General features: G+C 32.8%; 1 protein-coding gene across 1 annotated transcript; it reads right to left on the bottom strand.

The window, feature by feature from the left end:
- Positions 1–1,583: 1,583 nt before the first annotated feature.
- Positions 1,584–16,996, bottom strand: LOC105333807 (solute carrier family 23 member 2). The gene is made up of 11 exons (XM_020069555.3): positions 16,515–16,996; positions 16,187–16,344; positions 15,989–16,092; positions 13,452–13,534; positions 13,030–13,211; positions 12,800–12,920; positions 11,074–11,218; positions 10,434–10,687; positions 9,639–9,912; positions 9,054–9,149; positions 1,584–2,034 (listed from the first exon to the last, which is right to left on the bottom strand). The coding sequence occupies exons 1-11, from the start codon at positions 16,722–16,724 to the stop codon at positions 1,862–1,864; spliced, it is 1,800 nt and encodes a 599-aa protein (XP_019925114.3). The 5' UTR covers positions 16,725–16,996; the 3' UTR covers positions 1,584–1,861.
- Between the last annotated feature and the right edge of the window lie 922 nt (positions 16,997–17,918).

Raw genomic sequence — 17,918 nt, 5'->3', positions numbered from 1 at the left:
CTAATACATCATTAGATTTTTTTTTACAAAAATGTTTCTTTATTAAATTTTATTTATTTATTTATTTTGACATAACGATCCAATTATTGATGGAAAAGTCTTGAAAAACAATCAATAAATAATGGCCTATGGGAAAAGATTGAGGCGGGTGCACACAGCTTTCTTTGTGATTTCACAGTCACGAAAACTTTAATAACATTGCCTTATTACCTTCATCTATTGAAAACGTTTGAAAAAAGTCGCCATTTAACGCCTTATCTGACATTGTTTGTCTCATAATGCATTCAATTTGAAGTTTTTTATACAGTATTTCAAAATTAAGACTAGAATCTTTGAAATTGATTTATTCTTTGATTTTACCGAATGAACTTGTGTTCTAACTGCCCCAAGATATCTGAATAAAATTCCTGATGTGATAAGGCCAGAAATTGCACTTCTTCATTGCTAGTATTTGAGAATCGTTGTCTTTTTAAGTCGATACTCCTTCGTTATATGGAGATAGATATAAATATTACTCATTATATATTAATATGCAGCAGCTTAATCATAATTTGCTAACAATTTTTGATCATATGCTTTGGCCATATACGATGATCTTATATCTATTCATTACAAATGCTAGACTTTGCATCACATGTTGAAACTTTGATATTGTATTTTGATGTTTTGTCTTTGTATACCAATCATTTTTTTCATTATTATGATAATTACTTTTAAAGTTGATACTTATTTATTAAATGCTTATTATTCTTCTTCATTGTAGGTTGAAATTGCTACGCTATGAATATTGTAGATTTGTTTTAAAATTTAAAATATTTTTGTGACATTTCTTGAAAAACGTTGCCTATTCAAACATATAGAAAAAAATCATGCTGTATATATTATATAAAAAAATAACCATTAACCGATTTTAAACAAGAGTATAAGGAACACTATGCAAAGAAAATCACACTCTAAAAACAACTTCCGAAATCGCCTAGTGGATGATCACACGAAATAGTGAAAAAGATTTAAAAAATTAGAAAGTTAATACGAAGGCTACACTGTACATAGAGTGAAACACACAAATGACAAGTTTCAGACAAATTCGAAACAACTTGAAGAGGAAAATTAGACAACTTATGTTAGAATAAGAAAGCTACATTTTGTAGAGGGTCAGAGCAAAAGGGATCACCTAACTATCTGTATTTAAGATGGGGAAAAAAATAATGAAGAAAATAAATGTAAGACAATTAAATCTACTCAAGCTTTCAAAAGTACGAGGATGCAAGTCAAATAAATATAGACTAGAACGAAGACAGAAAAAAGTATTAAAACATCACTATCATAAATTTTGGAAGGTGAAAAATTTAAACCGACAAGTTTTTATAGATCACGTGGAAAACTGCATGAAAGTAATGGCGATCCAAATGCAAGGAATTCAATTTTTAGTGAGGAATTTAGAAAGATGCTAAAAAGATTAAAATTACATTGATGACATCTGGCACAAAAAACAGTAAACACAAGATGGAAAAATTGAAAAACATTTTGATAATCATAAACAGAGAAGAATTTATTCAGAAATGAACAACAAACAATCGTATGAAACAATGGTGCTTCTTTTTTTATACTATAATTTGAATTTTCAGTCAATAGTACTTTGAAAATGACATACTCTTTTAACAACACAAATGAATCATGAAATCACAAACGAAGTAACAACATGTTAATAGAATTTTAAAATTGCTTATTATTACAAATGATCAGTGTAAACAAGGAAATACACGTAGTTAAAGTTATTTTGTTTAATTACAGTTACTATGCTTAGTTACATGTAACGTGAATGACTAGTTAAGGCCATCCGTTATGTTTGATAGAGCACCTAATCACGCAATGGAGGAATGAATGGTAAACGCCGGAACAATTTGGACTCTTTCAAAAATCGCGGGAGAGGGATATCATAAATCGTGACGTCACCATCGAATTCTTCCATATCATATGCTTTTTCGTCGATCATTTTCTGCCATGCCTCAATTCCTCTTTCTTTCAAAGTACCTAAAACAGACAAATATATTCAAAACATTGTAACATGTCCAATAACCAAATATAGATAAAAGAGAAGAGGTGTAAACATCGAACAATACATGGATTTTACTTTCATTTGCGGAACAGTAATAAAAACTGAAATAACCGTTCATTTCATTTGATTTAAAAATGATTTATCATAATACCAAATGCTACTAAAATGAGGTTCAATGTATTTAGAAACTATGGTTTAAGGTACATGCGGGATTATGATAATAGAAGAAAATTATAATTTTAAAAAAACTACATCTAATTTTGCTTATGAGCCATTTTCAAAATTGGTCCAATTTCCACCAGCAACATTCTAAGAAAATAAATGCCAAGTTCTAACTTTTTGAAAGTTTTATTTTATAAAGGAAACATCAGAGTTGCATTAACAATACTTAAACACAAAGAATTACATTAACAAATACTAAAAAAAACTTTTTATGCACATTGAGTCGACAATTAATGTCCATGGTGTTACCGGGTTAGAAGTCACAATAAAATTTTATTTAACAAAAATTTCAGGTTTGTAGCATGAAATTCTTAACATCTTGATAAAAATTATTCTGCTAATATACAAAAAAATTGGACCATTTCAGAAATATTTTAAACCATTGGGCTATAAATGCCTAGTGTGGTAACATTTGATAATCCTTTAATATGTACCTGTAAAAAAAATTAGTTTTCTCAGCCAATAAATACCAATTTTGCCAACAAACATTTTCATTAGAAAACGGCAGTATATTATTGCAAGTTAAGTGAAATTGTTGAGAGATTTGAAATAAAAATTTAGAGGAAATGTGTAAGTAACACAAGGGAAATCTACATAACACAAAGGACATAAAAAGTAACACAAAGGATAGTTTATACAATTCTCTGAAATAAATAAGAAAATTATTCCTCTTACCTCCACTTATCATTACAATGGCATTGTTTTTAAAGATAAAAATAAGAGTATTTGGTTTTGGGGAGAAATGACAGAAAATTAGCCTTTATTATACATATTGGAATCTGACAAGGTAACACCAAGGATATAACAGTAACAACACAGACTATTTGTCCAGGTAACAGAATTTATGACAACAATAAAACTGAAATCAAGTCGCTATGCCCATATCATAAATGATACAACCACATAACCTTAAAATATTGGTTAATTAACATGCATTTATGCAACAAATCAGATATCGTAACACTAAAGACAAAAGATAACACAAAGAACATCTAAAAATATAAACCCTGTTTTTAATATGAAACATACATGAAAATACTTAGATTGGTTCATATATTTGTTCATATTTATGTATAAACATGAAGAGTTCCCAATCCTTTTTCATGTTCGGAATTTTGATTTCAGTTGTTTTGTTTTGTTTTGTTAATAGCATTTTTCCACAATGTAGCATCTACATAAAACTTTCTGCCTACAGCATGTGGTTGTGGAATTATTGCCAAAACATCTTCAATACTGTACCAACATTCATCTTTCACAGCTTTTGGCCAGTAAAAAGAACATGATTTAAGGTCCCGCCCAACCCTGTGCATGCATCTAACAAATACTTCATCATCATCGCAATCAATAACAACTCCAGGGTAGGGTTCGTTATCATATTGTACTAGTACGTAACGGTTAAGAAGATTGTGTGGAATCTTGTCTTCTGTACATGTGGTGATATCCGATATCTTTTCCGTGGTATCCATCCTCTGTTCATCTGGGTTCTTTTGTTGTGCCTCCATCCCTTCACCATCTTTATCTTGTCTCTCTTCTGCTGGATCTGGTATCTGCATTTTTGTAATCTTCTGTTCTGTAGTTGCATTCAACATTGTCTTACCAAGTGTCTCAATCTCATCGGCCTTTTCTGCCGGTCTCGCTTCACGTGAATTTGGGTTCTCTCCATCTGTTTTTTTCTGCTCTTCAGAGGCAATCAAGTCTATGGCTTCCAGTGTCTTAATCGCTTCTATATTCTTTTCAGTATCTTTATTTTGTATCTCTTTTGGTGTATCTGCGATATGACTATCATCTGTATTCTTATGTTCTCTAATTGTATTTATCTCCTGTCTCTCTTCTGGTGTATCTCTGATCAGTTCTGTATTCTTCTGTTCTGTAGTTGCTTTCAACAACGTTTCCTCCAGAGTCTTAACATCTTCTGCATCTTCATACTTTATCTCTTCCAGTGTATCAGTGGTCTGTCCAGCTGTTCCAATTTTCTCATTAGTTGCATTCAATACTGTGGTTTCCAGATTATGAGTTTCTCCTGCATCATTTTCAATGTCTATAGGAAGTAATGCGACAAAGTGGTTTGGAATCCAGTGATTTGTTACCATGTCTGTTCTTGTTGTTGTCCACATGACATAAGTCATGGATTGGCTTGTTGTCTGTCTTGGTATAATCACACGATGAAGGTCTTTTCGAACGTTTGGATTTCCTAAGTTTGGATATACTGAGAAGATCGGTCTGTTCAACACACTGGATAAAGCAAATATCTGCCATATTCCCATGTAAGATTTGTCTTGGGTAATTTTTAAGATTTCCTTTTTGTAAATTTCAGCTATTTGATCTTGTGTTAGCGTAATATCCGCTGCATATTCATCAGAATAAAAAGCACATGTCTTTGCCAAATCTTTATTTGTTGATTCTATGCCCCTTCCGAGATATTCATGGGAAAGATAAAGATCCATATGGAGAACGGCTTCTACTATAATCTTCACCCTGATTTCAGCTGCCCTATCCTCATTTCCGAATGCTATGATACTGCCAGTGTACGGTAAACAATTACCGTCCGCTCCTACTTTTACTGGATATAGAATACAATCCTGGGGAATATCAGTTGGACATATCTGAAGTGCATCCTCATCCACCTGCAAACCTGTACTCATGATTGATGACTGATGCATTGGTATTGTGATATCATCTTTTGGCATTAAGCTTGACAATGATGAACAATTTGTGACTATTTCCTCAAAGGATTTACACTTTCCAAGGGCATTCAAAGCATTTGTAAAAAACTGTTCCCTATCTGGTATTCCTTTGCAGATCTGTGGAGTTTTATGATCTTTCACTCCTAAATCATTCATTTTTGCCTTTCTTGGTCTTTTTAAATGTGTTGTGCTTCCAACATCTGGAGAACATGATGTAGAGTTGCCGGACTGTGATGTAGAAATTTCTTCCACCAATACTTGTTCTGTGCTGTCACAGTCCTGATTACTATCTACATTTCTTTTTTTTCTTTTCTTGTTTGTCTGAGTTTTTAAGTCTTTATCAGTGTCAGCTACTCTTGCAAATTTCCAATCGTGGCCAGTGTGCAAACAACCCTCATCACAAACACAACTGATGTTTCTAAAATAAATTTCTCCCATTCTTGAAGTCTTTATCTGATGCAGCTTGAATGTTCCAGGAACTGTTTTCAAATTTTGGGAAGCTAATATTTCTGACTTCTCAGTAACATCACTTGTGGGAACTTCATATATATATATATGGCAGATTCTTTCTCCTTGATGCTTTGAACAAACGACGCAGCATTTGTAATGTCCTTTCCATGCAAGACAAGGTTGTTAGCTGCTCTTTTAAGGGCACCTCCCACCCCATCTGGAACGCCCTTTCCATGTCCACTCTCATGGAAATTCCAAGTAGCCTGTATTCCTCGATCAGACATCTCCTGTGATAATAAGAAAAAATTCCCTTTTTGTCTATACTGAGTACATGGCCCATCACTAAAGAAATGTATGGTTTCTACATCTGGATGCTGGTCTAAAAGTTTGTTCAGCAAAGGGTCAAGAAATGCCCAAATTCCACTGGGATCATGTTGCAAAGAATCTGATACAGCACAAAAGGTTTGAAATTCTGTTTCTGTGTAGTACACACCAGTATGCAACGTAATCTGTCTTTGAGATGCACCAAAATGCATGCCTTGTATTTCTTTGGACAGCTTGCACTGAAAGTTTTCTGAAAAATCTATGTGTATCAGAGCTTCTGTCTTCTTCAGATTTTCTTTAAGGGCTCTGTAATGATTTAGTTGATTGGTAATGTTGTAAATATGGATTTTGAATCTCGGCATTTCTTGACAGAATTTGTCTATCAATGATTCCAATTTGTCTGTGATCTTTTCTCTAACTGTAACTGTTATTTCCTTTGCTTCACCTTTTATCAATCTGCTTTCTTTTTTAGTCTTCCACTGAAAAAATGTTGTCTCTTCATTTCGATCAACCTTCTGTCCAGAGACCTCCATTGCAAGACGCACCTCGTTGCACTTTGAACATCTACCGTACATGCAATTCAAGTCAGTCATATCGCAAGTGAAATTCTTTGCAACATCATGTAGCCGTTTAGAATGTAAAAGCTTGATGTTAAATAGAGCATCAACAAGATACTGCATATTTTCGTGCTGTTTGCAAGCACATGTGTCTCTGTTTGCCTCACTAGGTGGCTGCACCCAAAATGGTCTTAATCTGGAAAATGATGTGTAACTTATTTTTTGTTCTGTATTTTCCAAGAGGAATTTCTCATGGATCTTCTCAATTGTGTCATTCAGTATTCTCTTTTGCCTTTTTTCTCCTTGTCTTGTAATTGTGTCTCTTATTCCAGAGGTTAATCTGCTAATATCATCTCTCTCATAAAATGTTTGTACTTGTTTCCTTAGTCTTGAGGAAAGTGACCCTTTCACTTTGCGGTTCCTTCCCCCTGAGACACAAAATTCTTTAGAAGCTCTTCCAAGTACTTTGTATTTCCTCATAAGTTTCCCTCTCATTATCTCTAGTATGCTCTTCTTTTTTCCTTTACAGAGCTGTCTGTATTTTGCTTTCATTTCTTCATTGAGGGTAAATTGAAAAATCAGGGATCTTTTAACTGAATTTTTCATTCTTCTGCGTTTAGCTCTTGTTCCTCCTCCTTTTTCAGTTGACCAATTTCTGAGAAGTTTTTTGGTTTTAGTTCTTGGTGTATCAGTACCCCCCTTTCTTTTTAGTTCTTGCCGTGTTGCTTTCATTCTTAACTTTGTAATTGTACGTTTCTGCTTTTGTAACTCCTCTCTCAGCTTTGCATTATCTCGATAGCACTTTGCAATTGCTCTTTTCTTTCTCGTAGTACTATGGTGCTCTCTTTGTGAAATGTCCACTGGTGATGATGGAGGGGTCAGTGCCTTTACTTCTTGCTTCTTTTTCTTTCTTCTTTGGTTTTGCTTAATTTTACGCCATTCTTTTCTTTGCTTTCGTTGTTCCCTTGGGGTCATATCTGATATCTTTTTAAGTCTTCCAACTTGTACATCATTTTTATATTTTTCATTTCGCTTTTTCAAATGTTCTTCCCTTCTAGACGGATCCATATCTCGCCTTTCCCTATAGCGCCGCTGTTTTTCTGCGTTTGTTAACGCCATATTGATTCTAAAATACATAAAATACTGTATTAATTCATATTCTGTTAGCTTCCTTTGAGTTACTATTTTCAAACTACTTACATGTACATTTTTTAAGCAAGTTATGAGTTTGTTTTGACTTCAGTTGTACCATCCTATCATTTAAACCGAACATACCATACACTGAACACTACACCTGCATTTGTGCTATTGTCTTTCATTTTCTACCTTTTAATTGTTTGTGTGTCTCTTGAGTAACTTCATTTGTCCATGGTGTTACCATAGATAAGTATCAACTAAATATCCATTCATTAAAGCTATTTTAATGAATAAGCTATATATTTCAACTACCTCAAATAAATAGACTTTATGTTTTACAGCAATATAAAAAAAAGATGAGTATACTCTAAAATCTAAATGTTTCATCGTGTTAATGTCATAAGAGTTACTAAACTTGTCCTTTGTGTTACTTATATTGTTTATTTAATCAATTTGTAAAATTCATAAACATAAAAATTGAAAATAAGCAACACTCAACAATGCACATTATTCCGCATTATTAGTTTGCAATAAACTTGACATAATGGGTTTTATTTCGAATTGATAAATTTGAAGTTTGTTTTAATTTGTCATTGGAGTTACTAATTACATGTATGTCCCTGGTGTTACCAAAACATCGAAAACATAGTAATAGCAGATCGCGAACAGCTTTTTTCAATTAATTTTGCATTTTTTACATTCACAGTTATCAGTCAATTAAAAAATATACGGAATAAAAAAACAGATGACTCATAATTGTATTCTGTTTAATACATTTTTCTATATATGTCCATGGAATAATCAAATGTGTCCTTTGAGTAACTTTTCCTGCAGTAACACAATGGACAGTAACACCAGGGAATTATTCTATAAATAGTGGGAAGCATACATAAAATGGCTGACTTGTTGAGATAGAACAAAGTTCACAGATGATATGTATTTTGCTACAAATTTGCTTAATACATCAAAGAAACGATATAATAAATAATTGTCACAGTAGCATGGTAACTCTGACTTCAAAATAAATTACTAATGCAATCAAACTTACCTCAAACCACATATTTTGTTAGCGTTGAGACACACATGTTTTTGGTGCCTGTTTGTGCTTTGGCGGGAACAGGAACTTAAGAAGAAAGCTGGTGTTGAAGAGTTCCACAAGGAAAGATAACTATTACACTCAACTTATATGCCTTGGTTACTCCAAGGACACGGCGAAAATAACAAACATTATCATTTAAAATATCATATTTTACCATTTTTTAAAAATACAACCTATCACAATTTTAGACAGTTTTAAACACAAACTAAACATCAAATGTATTTTTATACAGCTATATTAAATTAAATGCAGTAATAATAGCAGTTGAATGTATAGTATTGGCGAAATCACAACCAATTTTCTCTCACCAACACATGTTTAATTTCTTTTTTTCAGTTATTAAATCAATTTTTAATCATTCTTTATCATTTATCTCGTCTTCAGATTGTAGTTTAATTCATTAGATTAACAAAATTTGTGATTTTATCACAATATTTACTAGAATTCTTGAATAACATAAATTTGGACAAATTTTGAAAATGACCCTTATAGAGATAACGAAGTAGCAAAAATAACCATACCTCTAACTGTGTTGTCCAGAAAGCAGGCCGAAACTCCCCCACACAAGTTGGGATTGATCAATAGCAATTTGATCATACCATCAGTGGTTGCTGACCCTACAATTAATTGAATGCTCAATGATCATTATTAACATGCATCACAGAAATTCATTACGTATTTTCGAAACATACATATTGTAGCCAAACTCTCAAGATTGACACAAAGTCCAAGGTCTCCTGGCCCCATGGCCATATAAGTTAGACGAGCTCTGTTTTGATCTCAGTTTCACTTTTAGAAAAGGAATATATAGTGAAAGAGTGAGACATAACAAAAGTGTGATCGTCTTACTTTTATGGCCCCGGGGCCAGAACCAGACAAGAACCAAGCACAGACATAGTCTTATTTTAAACATGCGATAACCTAACAATGCGATTTTTTAAATAAACCTACTACTTTTCTCAAAATGCACTACGGCTAGGGAGTATAATTAAGAAATCAATTACTAATCATAAGTTTAATAAAAGTATGATAAATTTTTATAAAGGTCCATTTTCAGTCTTGTTATTTTTTATTGTTGTTGTCTAATTACTATCAATAAATAAAACCTGTTTGAATAGCATCGGGATTGGTCTCCAGCCAATACGGAATCATGAGACCAAACAAGATGGCGGTTCCCATGATGGCAAGGTTTCTAGATGAGCTAAGGGAAACAACTTGTAGATTTGACAGAACAACACCGATGAACATTCCATACATCACGAAAAGTACCCCACCGAGTACGGGATAAGGAATGGTAAGGAAAACTGCCGAGATCTTCCCAATGATACCGAATATAAAATATATCACACCCGTTGTTATAAAAACGTCTCTACTGGATACCTGCATGGAAAGATCATACAGATTTTTTTTTTCATTTTTTACTATAAAAAAAGTTTTGATTTTGATGATTGTTTCTGTAGGAAATTTCGTTTTTATTAACAGTTTGTTAATAAATATTAAAAAAAAAAAACTTATAGCGATTTTTGTTTATTCTTTTATACGCTTTTAATATACACATAAGCATTATCTGGTACATGTACATGAAAAGTTAAATTTGTCAGAACGTTCATCATATTAAAATGATATGTTGAAAACGAAATAATACCAATTTTTAAAATTGTAATTGGATACACATTTTAACAAATCTTTCGTTAATACACTCAATGAAAGTTCTATAAAAAGTTTATTAAATAAATGCATGTTTATAAAGATTGTATATAACAGTCTTTTTGCGGGTCAATGTATTTACTCCTGTTAGCCTTAAGCACAAAGTGACTTGTACGAAAAGAGTGGCTGAAAAGAACTTTAAATTAATTCAATCTCAGACTTCATTTCACTTTCTAATAAAACTGTATTTTTACCTTTGTTACGCCAATTGCACCTACATTCCCTCCGTACGTTGTCGTAGCATGTCCACATCCAAAGAAACCCGCGATCAGACTACAGAACCCCTCAATGGCTATCCCTCGATTAACACTATGTGCTGGTGGGGGAGGAAGATTGCACATCTTTGCGCATGCATAGTAGTCCCCAATAGAATCAAGTATAGAGGTAACAGTTCCTATCAAAAATCCCACAAATACGCTCGTGCTGAACGAAATAGGACCAAACTGACCTAAACAAATCCCATAGAAAAAATATCCATAGAAGAAGTTAATGATATGGTGCATGGTGAGATCATCGGTACATGATCTTGAAAACATGTCTATGTTTAAACACATTTTTCTCATACTTAGATAAAAAAAATCCCATAAAGTTTTAAGTAAAGTTTGACTTAATGTCACATGATTGTTGTCCATTTCTGACACTTTCAGCAAAGAAGTTTGAAAATTGTTCATACTAATCTGATAAGACATCAATTTATAAAATCATATCTTTATTCTTCTTTTAATTTCATGTTTAAAAAAAACCACTCACACACATGAACACTTTTAGTTCAGGTCAGCTAAAATAATAGTGTAAGAATTAATTTACTATCAACAAACATTGCAACTAGCGTACCTGGATACGGTATTCGGAACCAATCAGCTTTTATAATGGCGTCCAAGCCAGTGTCTGTTCTCGCCAACTTGTCACCAGGACTAAACGCACCTGCTGCTGTCATTACACCACACACAAACCAACCAACTAGGATCCCAATAAGGATCTGAAAAAATAGCATACTCACATGGATATGTATTTAATTTTTCTGGTGATTTGAAACAAGTAATTCAAGAATTTTCGAAAGATATTTTATCTAACTGGCTAAACAATTACACTCTTGAATAAACATATTGAACCAAATGATCAAAGACATACTACTGAAGAAAATAGGTAAAAAGTTTATATAAAAAGGCCAACTGATGAATGACCTTATACATGTACATAGCCTGTGTTCATTTCAGCCAATACTCAAGGATAGAAGGCTAGCTTGAAATTATTGAGTAAAATTCCATTCAAATTTATTCTGAAACGACCAATTGCAATGACTAAAACGGTACCCCAAAAAATGAACTCTCTATATGATATAATGCCTTAATAAATCAAAGTATCGAAGCACTGACGGGAGTTGATTTTATCGATGTTTATTTATTTTAAATCAATGATATACCGGTATTATTTTGCATAACAAGTACAGGTAGTTTTTAATCTGTATTTGAATTACGCACATTTTTATAATTTGAATATTCGGACTTTTCGACGCAAGAATGTTGAAAAGAAACCATATGAATCATGTCAAGTAATATTTCAAGATAGAATCAATTCAACCAAACTATGTATCATTGATAGAAATATTTCTGGAAAATTTATGGAACCTAGCAATATTGAACTCTACTCTCATTCAACCAAACGCTCGGCTATCGTCGTTAATCTCCGACAAGCAAGAAAGCCTCTCTGCTTGTCGGAGATTTACGTAGACAGCCGAGCGTCGAGTTGAACGAGACTATATTAAACTCTGGCGTAAGAATACATACGACTACAAACAATATCTTAAATGTTCATACCATTTAAAATCTGACTATTTTCAAGGTATTTGTTAATAAGTTTCCTTGAAAAACAACGCTTTAGCATACATTATATCGAATTTATCAATTATTTTCAAGAACTAAGTCATGTCAGCGGCGATGATTTGTGCTTTGGTCCAAACACTTTCACTTTCGGTTTGTCAGAGTAACTGCATAGGAGAGTTGATTAAAATCAACTCCCAAAAAGAAGTTTAATATTATCATTTCATTCAAGAGTAAATGGGACGGTATATGCTTCATAAATCCCGAACAGGTCTACAACACATTTTAAAAATAAATTTACACAACCCATTTATATAAATAAAGCGTGGGAAGGTATATAATTTTTAACATAAAATTCTAATTAGTTTTCTGCACCATTTATTGCAGAGGGTGAAAAATTCTGACCTCACAAATTTTGTTTAGTTTTCCGCACTATTTATTGCAAAAAGTGAGAAATTCTGTCCTCGCAAATTTTGTAGCAAACCAACAGAATTGAAATTTAGGGTTGTTTGCTCATTTAATACTAGGTTTCAGATGCATTTCATATCATTTGTACTGTATTGTGTACATCTAACACCATACATGTAGTCTTAACTGCAGAAAAAGCCCTTAGAAGTAGCTTGACTGACTAGTTCGGAAAATCAAATAAAACAACTATGTACTTGGACAAACAACGTACTTGAAATTTATCTTGTAATTTAAACTATTTTTCATAGGTCAATATGAAAAAGAAAACTAACCGAATACACTTGATGTAATGGAAACCACATGATATGAAAACCTTTCTTTCTCGTCCACATCGGAAATGGGGTGTTGTGATGGCTTAGATAGAGCGACAGTATCAGGGACACGGCTGCTACCCTTCAAAGATACCTTAAATATAAGTTATCTCTATGATAAATTAAGCACAATTTACTGTTAACTGATGAAATGAATTACAAGGATTTCAAATTTGTTACTTTTTACTTACATGAATGAAATGCCCCAGTTAACGGAAGCAAATTTAACGCATGCTCTTACGAGAAAAACGCAGCTCAGGAATAGAGTTGGAACGATTGTGATTGGTCCAATGAATTTCAAAAGGAGGCTGACTAATCCTGTGGCTCCAATCAAAAACTGAATTGTCCCTGCAGCCACCAAACTTCCTTGGAGCTTCGAATGGAAAATAGTGATATAGAGGTGTATCAAGAATCTAATTTATCTATATATAGTTCTAATTCTCTTATTCTAATGACACAGAGAATAATTCTTACACTGTGAACATCATCGAAAAATAATTAACAAAGTTCGATAAGTTCATTGTTTCAAAATTTTTATGCATTAGTCAAATTTATCAGTCACTGTGTTATGTTTGTAATAAAATATATCAACATTACATTGATAACTACTCACTTCTTGGATGTTGCTAAGAATAAACTCTCTCTGGTTTACAATTAAAATTCCGGACGAATTAGTAAAAGTTGTTTGGTTTGTATCTACAAACAATAATAAATTCAGAGGGAAAAGTAAGAAGGTAAAAAGTAAGAAATTTAAAAATATTCTCCTCTGCTCCCACGCATGTTGGGAAAAACTAAATGCATGGTAATAATGCCAATGAAGCCCTCTCCCAAAATTGTTAAATTCATGGCCATATATTAACATGTATTAAATCTTCGAAAATGTTCTTCTCCACTCCCACATATATTTGAGAAAAATTAAATGCATAATTCGGATGTCGACGAAATCATCCACCTAAATTGTGAATTCCACGGTCCCTGAAATAGGGGTTCAGGCCCTAGAGCGGGGCCAATATTACCATATCGTAAAGTACTTTAGATCTTTTAAAAAAAATGTTCTTCTTTATTCCCATATAATGGCATATATATTTGAGAAAAACTAAATACAAGGTTACGATGTCCATGAAATCTTCTACCTAAATTGTGAAATTTATATTCCCCGAGTCAGGGGTTCAGGCCCTAGGGCGAGGCCAATATTGCCATATACATGTAGTAAGCCAATATTGCCACAAAGTAAAATACATTACAGTGGCATAGCTCCATTGAAGCACTGTAAGCACGTGCTTACAATTTCTTTTTTTTTAATTTATTGTGTTTTTTTCCATTGTAAATCCCGACAACCTCAACACTGCGTTTGTGCCGCAACTTTTCCTGTAGTATTCTGAAATTGTTTTTTTTTTTTATACATTTAGTAATACACTTTTCGAAATATTAATATTGCCTGTGTCGCAAGTTCAATATTAAGAATTTACAAATACGACCATCATTGCAATCGCTTCATTCTGTATTAAAATGAAAAAAGAGGCAACGCTGCTTTTTCGGAGGACAGGTTGGGTAGAGGGGAAGGTACATTTAAGTTGATATACTACTAAAAGAATCAAAACATGATAACCGTTATGACAACTTTTATTCCCTAATTAGAAATATGCCAGGTATAAAATTGCTTATAAAATGTTGCGTCTATAATAAAAAATCTAGTCAAACACTTTCACCGTGTTGTCAGGCGTGGTTGCCTCGTATAAAAAATTCTCTGAGTTAATTATTGATATTTATTTTCTCGATTCTTTTGTATCTGTTGATTTGTGGGTGTTTTATTTTCAACTTCTTTGATTTTTTTTTGTTTGAAGTTGTTCGATGTAATGTAGACAAAAGGAAGAAAAAGAAAATATGGAAAGTATCAAACTATCACTGCCGACCTAGTTATACCCCACACAACAAGTTGTGAGAGGTATGATGTTTTTGACCGGTCCGTCCGTCCGTCCATCCGTCAGTCAGTCAGTCAGTCCTGTTTTTTGTAAGCAAAACTCCTTTTAATTAAACCGCATTTCGGAATTCCGTAAAATTTGTTATGTATTTAGGACACAACGTGCAGAGGTGGATATGACCAGAAAATTCCGATTCCATTATTTTTTTACGCAAATTTTGGCACTTTATAACGTTTAAACTGTTGTTAATAAATATGCATTCTTGCGGAAAGTTGATATATATATATATATATATATATATATATATATATATATCTATCTATCTATCTATCTATCTATCTATCTATCTATCTATCTATCTATCTATCTATCTATCTATCTATCTATCTATCTATATTTGAGAAAAACTAAATACAAAGTTATGATGTCCATGAAATTTTCTACCTAAATTGTGAAATTCACATTCCCCGAGTCAGGGTTTTCAGGCCCTAGGGTGGGAGAAAAAGTCCTACATTTTTATTATGTTCATAATGCCTGGTGTTCAACTGTAAAAATCATGGTCACCTGGCCATGATGTAGAAGTTGAGGTTTTTTATTGGGAGGGAACATGTACTTTTACTTAGGGTAATCATACTATTTTAACTCCATCTTGAAAACTTAATAAGTAACACCAAAAATTGTTACTTGGCAATATTAAATTTGTTTTCTAATTTAGGAAATCTACATTAATATCCTGTGCATTGTATACTTGTAGAAAAAGGCTGTATGGATTTATGTATGTATGCGTTTTGTGCATTATGAATATTATAAAAATCTGACGATTAAAGGCCTACGGGTCTCTTTTTACCAAAAGTTTACAATGTTTGGCCCCTGGCGCTAATTAAGGTATAGATAATCTGAGATACCATTGACTCATGTAACCCCCGTTTCCCCATCAATTATCGACTTTATATCCGGGAGACTTGATTATTAAAAGTTATACATACAACGTTTTGTGATAAGTTAGAGCTGCTAAATTTTTTCGTGAATTAAATCGTCTTTCTTCCTAGATCCTAGTTTTGAAAAATACTTTAAACATATACCACTCCTGAGTTGTATTAATTTTTATTTTTACTATGTCAATTTCTTTTTTGCCAAAGACATACGTCTTATAGCACATATAACGATGAACAATACAAAAATATAATAGGCAAAAATGTTATTAAATCATGTACGTATTTGTTTATACCTGTGTCAGAAGTCTGTAATAGATTACACCTTGATTTATTCAAAGCCTGCATTGCAAGCAATGGAACCAAAAAATCGCTAGCTGCTCCTTGAAACAGAGGTAGTCTGTAAAATATAATAAAACCCGCTTTACAATTGAAGGGATATAGATTAAGAAGTGGGTAAAAAAAACAATATACTGAAGTATCGATATAATTACCTGGAGCCGATTAAACTCATCATTATTGTACAGATACCAGACATCAGCAAAGAGGAACTAAGAAGAGTCGACTTAATGTCGTCATCTAGATTTGCACATGTGACGTCAGAGACCAATAAAGAGACGGCCATCACACCGGAAATTGAGATCAGAGTGTGCTAAAAACGAAATTTTGGTTTATATTGCACAGGTCGGAAAATGGTATGCTTCAATAAGTAAACGATATAAATTATTATACATTATTTTTGTTGAGAATAACCATTTTATATAAAAAGAAAAGATATCACTCATTTCTTTGCAAAAATTATCCAACATAATTTTTTTTTACCTGAAACCCAAAGAAAATGGTCAAATAAATTGGTGGATGATCCCTGGCCGAGTACAAGATATGTTGCTTTGGATCTGTTTCAACCTCAACAAGGAGATCGCCTTTCTCAGCATCTTCAACGCCATTTTCTATCTCAAACAAAGCTGCAAGTTGAACGTTATTGTCTTTTTCACACTTTAATTTGTATCCATCGCCTTCAGAAGAGCCCATTTTGTTTCTTGAAGTTTCGACAATATTTCAAAAGCTTGTTCTTCCTTCGATGATATATTGAAACTAATTGGTATATATTTTATTCTTTAAAGTTGGCTGGGTGTGGAATTTCAGTCAGTTGAATCATATGTAGACCGAGACGTAAGATTAAAATGTGCCTTTATGAACTCCATATGACATCGGTTTACAAATTGCAGCGCAAGCTAAATGACAGACAACGCGGATCAACTACCCCTGCGGATGTGAGGATGGTTAACTTTTTCCGACTTGCGCCGTCATATTGACACCGCAGCGGTGTTGCTTGTATTGTATATGTTAATCAAACAGATTTTCAATTACATAGTCGATTTCAGACGACAAGATGGCCACTATCGTCAAATGACATTCTTCACTGACCAATATTTGAAGTGTTGTTGTCAGTTCCAGAAACATAATTTAAAAACATTTAATGCTCCCAACATATTGCCACTTCCACTGATCTGTAGGGGAAATGAGCCGATTTTGTGAGAGTAAATGAAACCTCAACATTTTTAAATATCGATTTCGACGATTACTTGTGGAAATGTGTTTTTACCAATTCAGTTTTTTTTTAACCAAATTGATTTTTTATGAGACTTTGTTAATTCAAATTTTGAAACATCTGTTATTTTTTAAAACCAATTTAAAACGATTTCTGAAAACATATAAATAATTTGTACATTTCTTGTCTAAAATAATTCGCTGAAATGAGCTACCGGTATATGCTTTGATAACTTTATCAATGCATATAATAGATAGGTAGATAGATAAATGATAGATACTTTTTAATTTCGATTATTTTAAAAAGAAAAAGTAGTTTCAACAAATCCCAGTTTAAATTATCGTGAAGATGTCTTTCAAAACAGCAACTATAAAACTACAAGTATTAAGAGTTGCTCAAACCTTGATTTATCGTTGAAATGACACCCGTGCTCATATGAAAAAAAATCGAGATAACTTTTTGATAAGTATGTTATGTTTGTATGGTATCTAGCTAAACAGTCATCTCTATTTGTTTTAATACCTTCATAGAATTACAAACTGTAAAAGCCAGTGTTCCGTAGAAAAGCGCAATTAATACAGCGTGCCTCTTTTATCGTTAAGCATATGTACATGTATAATAATAATAATATAATGTTACATAGATACCGATCTCAACTTTTTAAAAATTTGTCC

This window comes from Magallana gigas, chromosome 8 (genome assembly GCF_963853765.1).
Source record: "Magallana gigas chromosome 8, xbMagGiga1.1, whole genome shotgun sequence".
In the NCBI taxonomy this organism is placed as follows: Eukaryota; Metazoa; Mollusca; class Bivalvia; order Ostreida; family Ostreidae; genus Magallana; species Magallana gigas.
The sequence above is the reverse complement of the archived record's forward strand: the minus strand, read 5'-3'. Positions and strand labels throughout refer to the sequence as shown.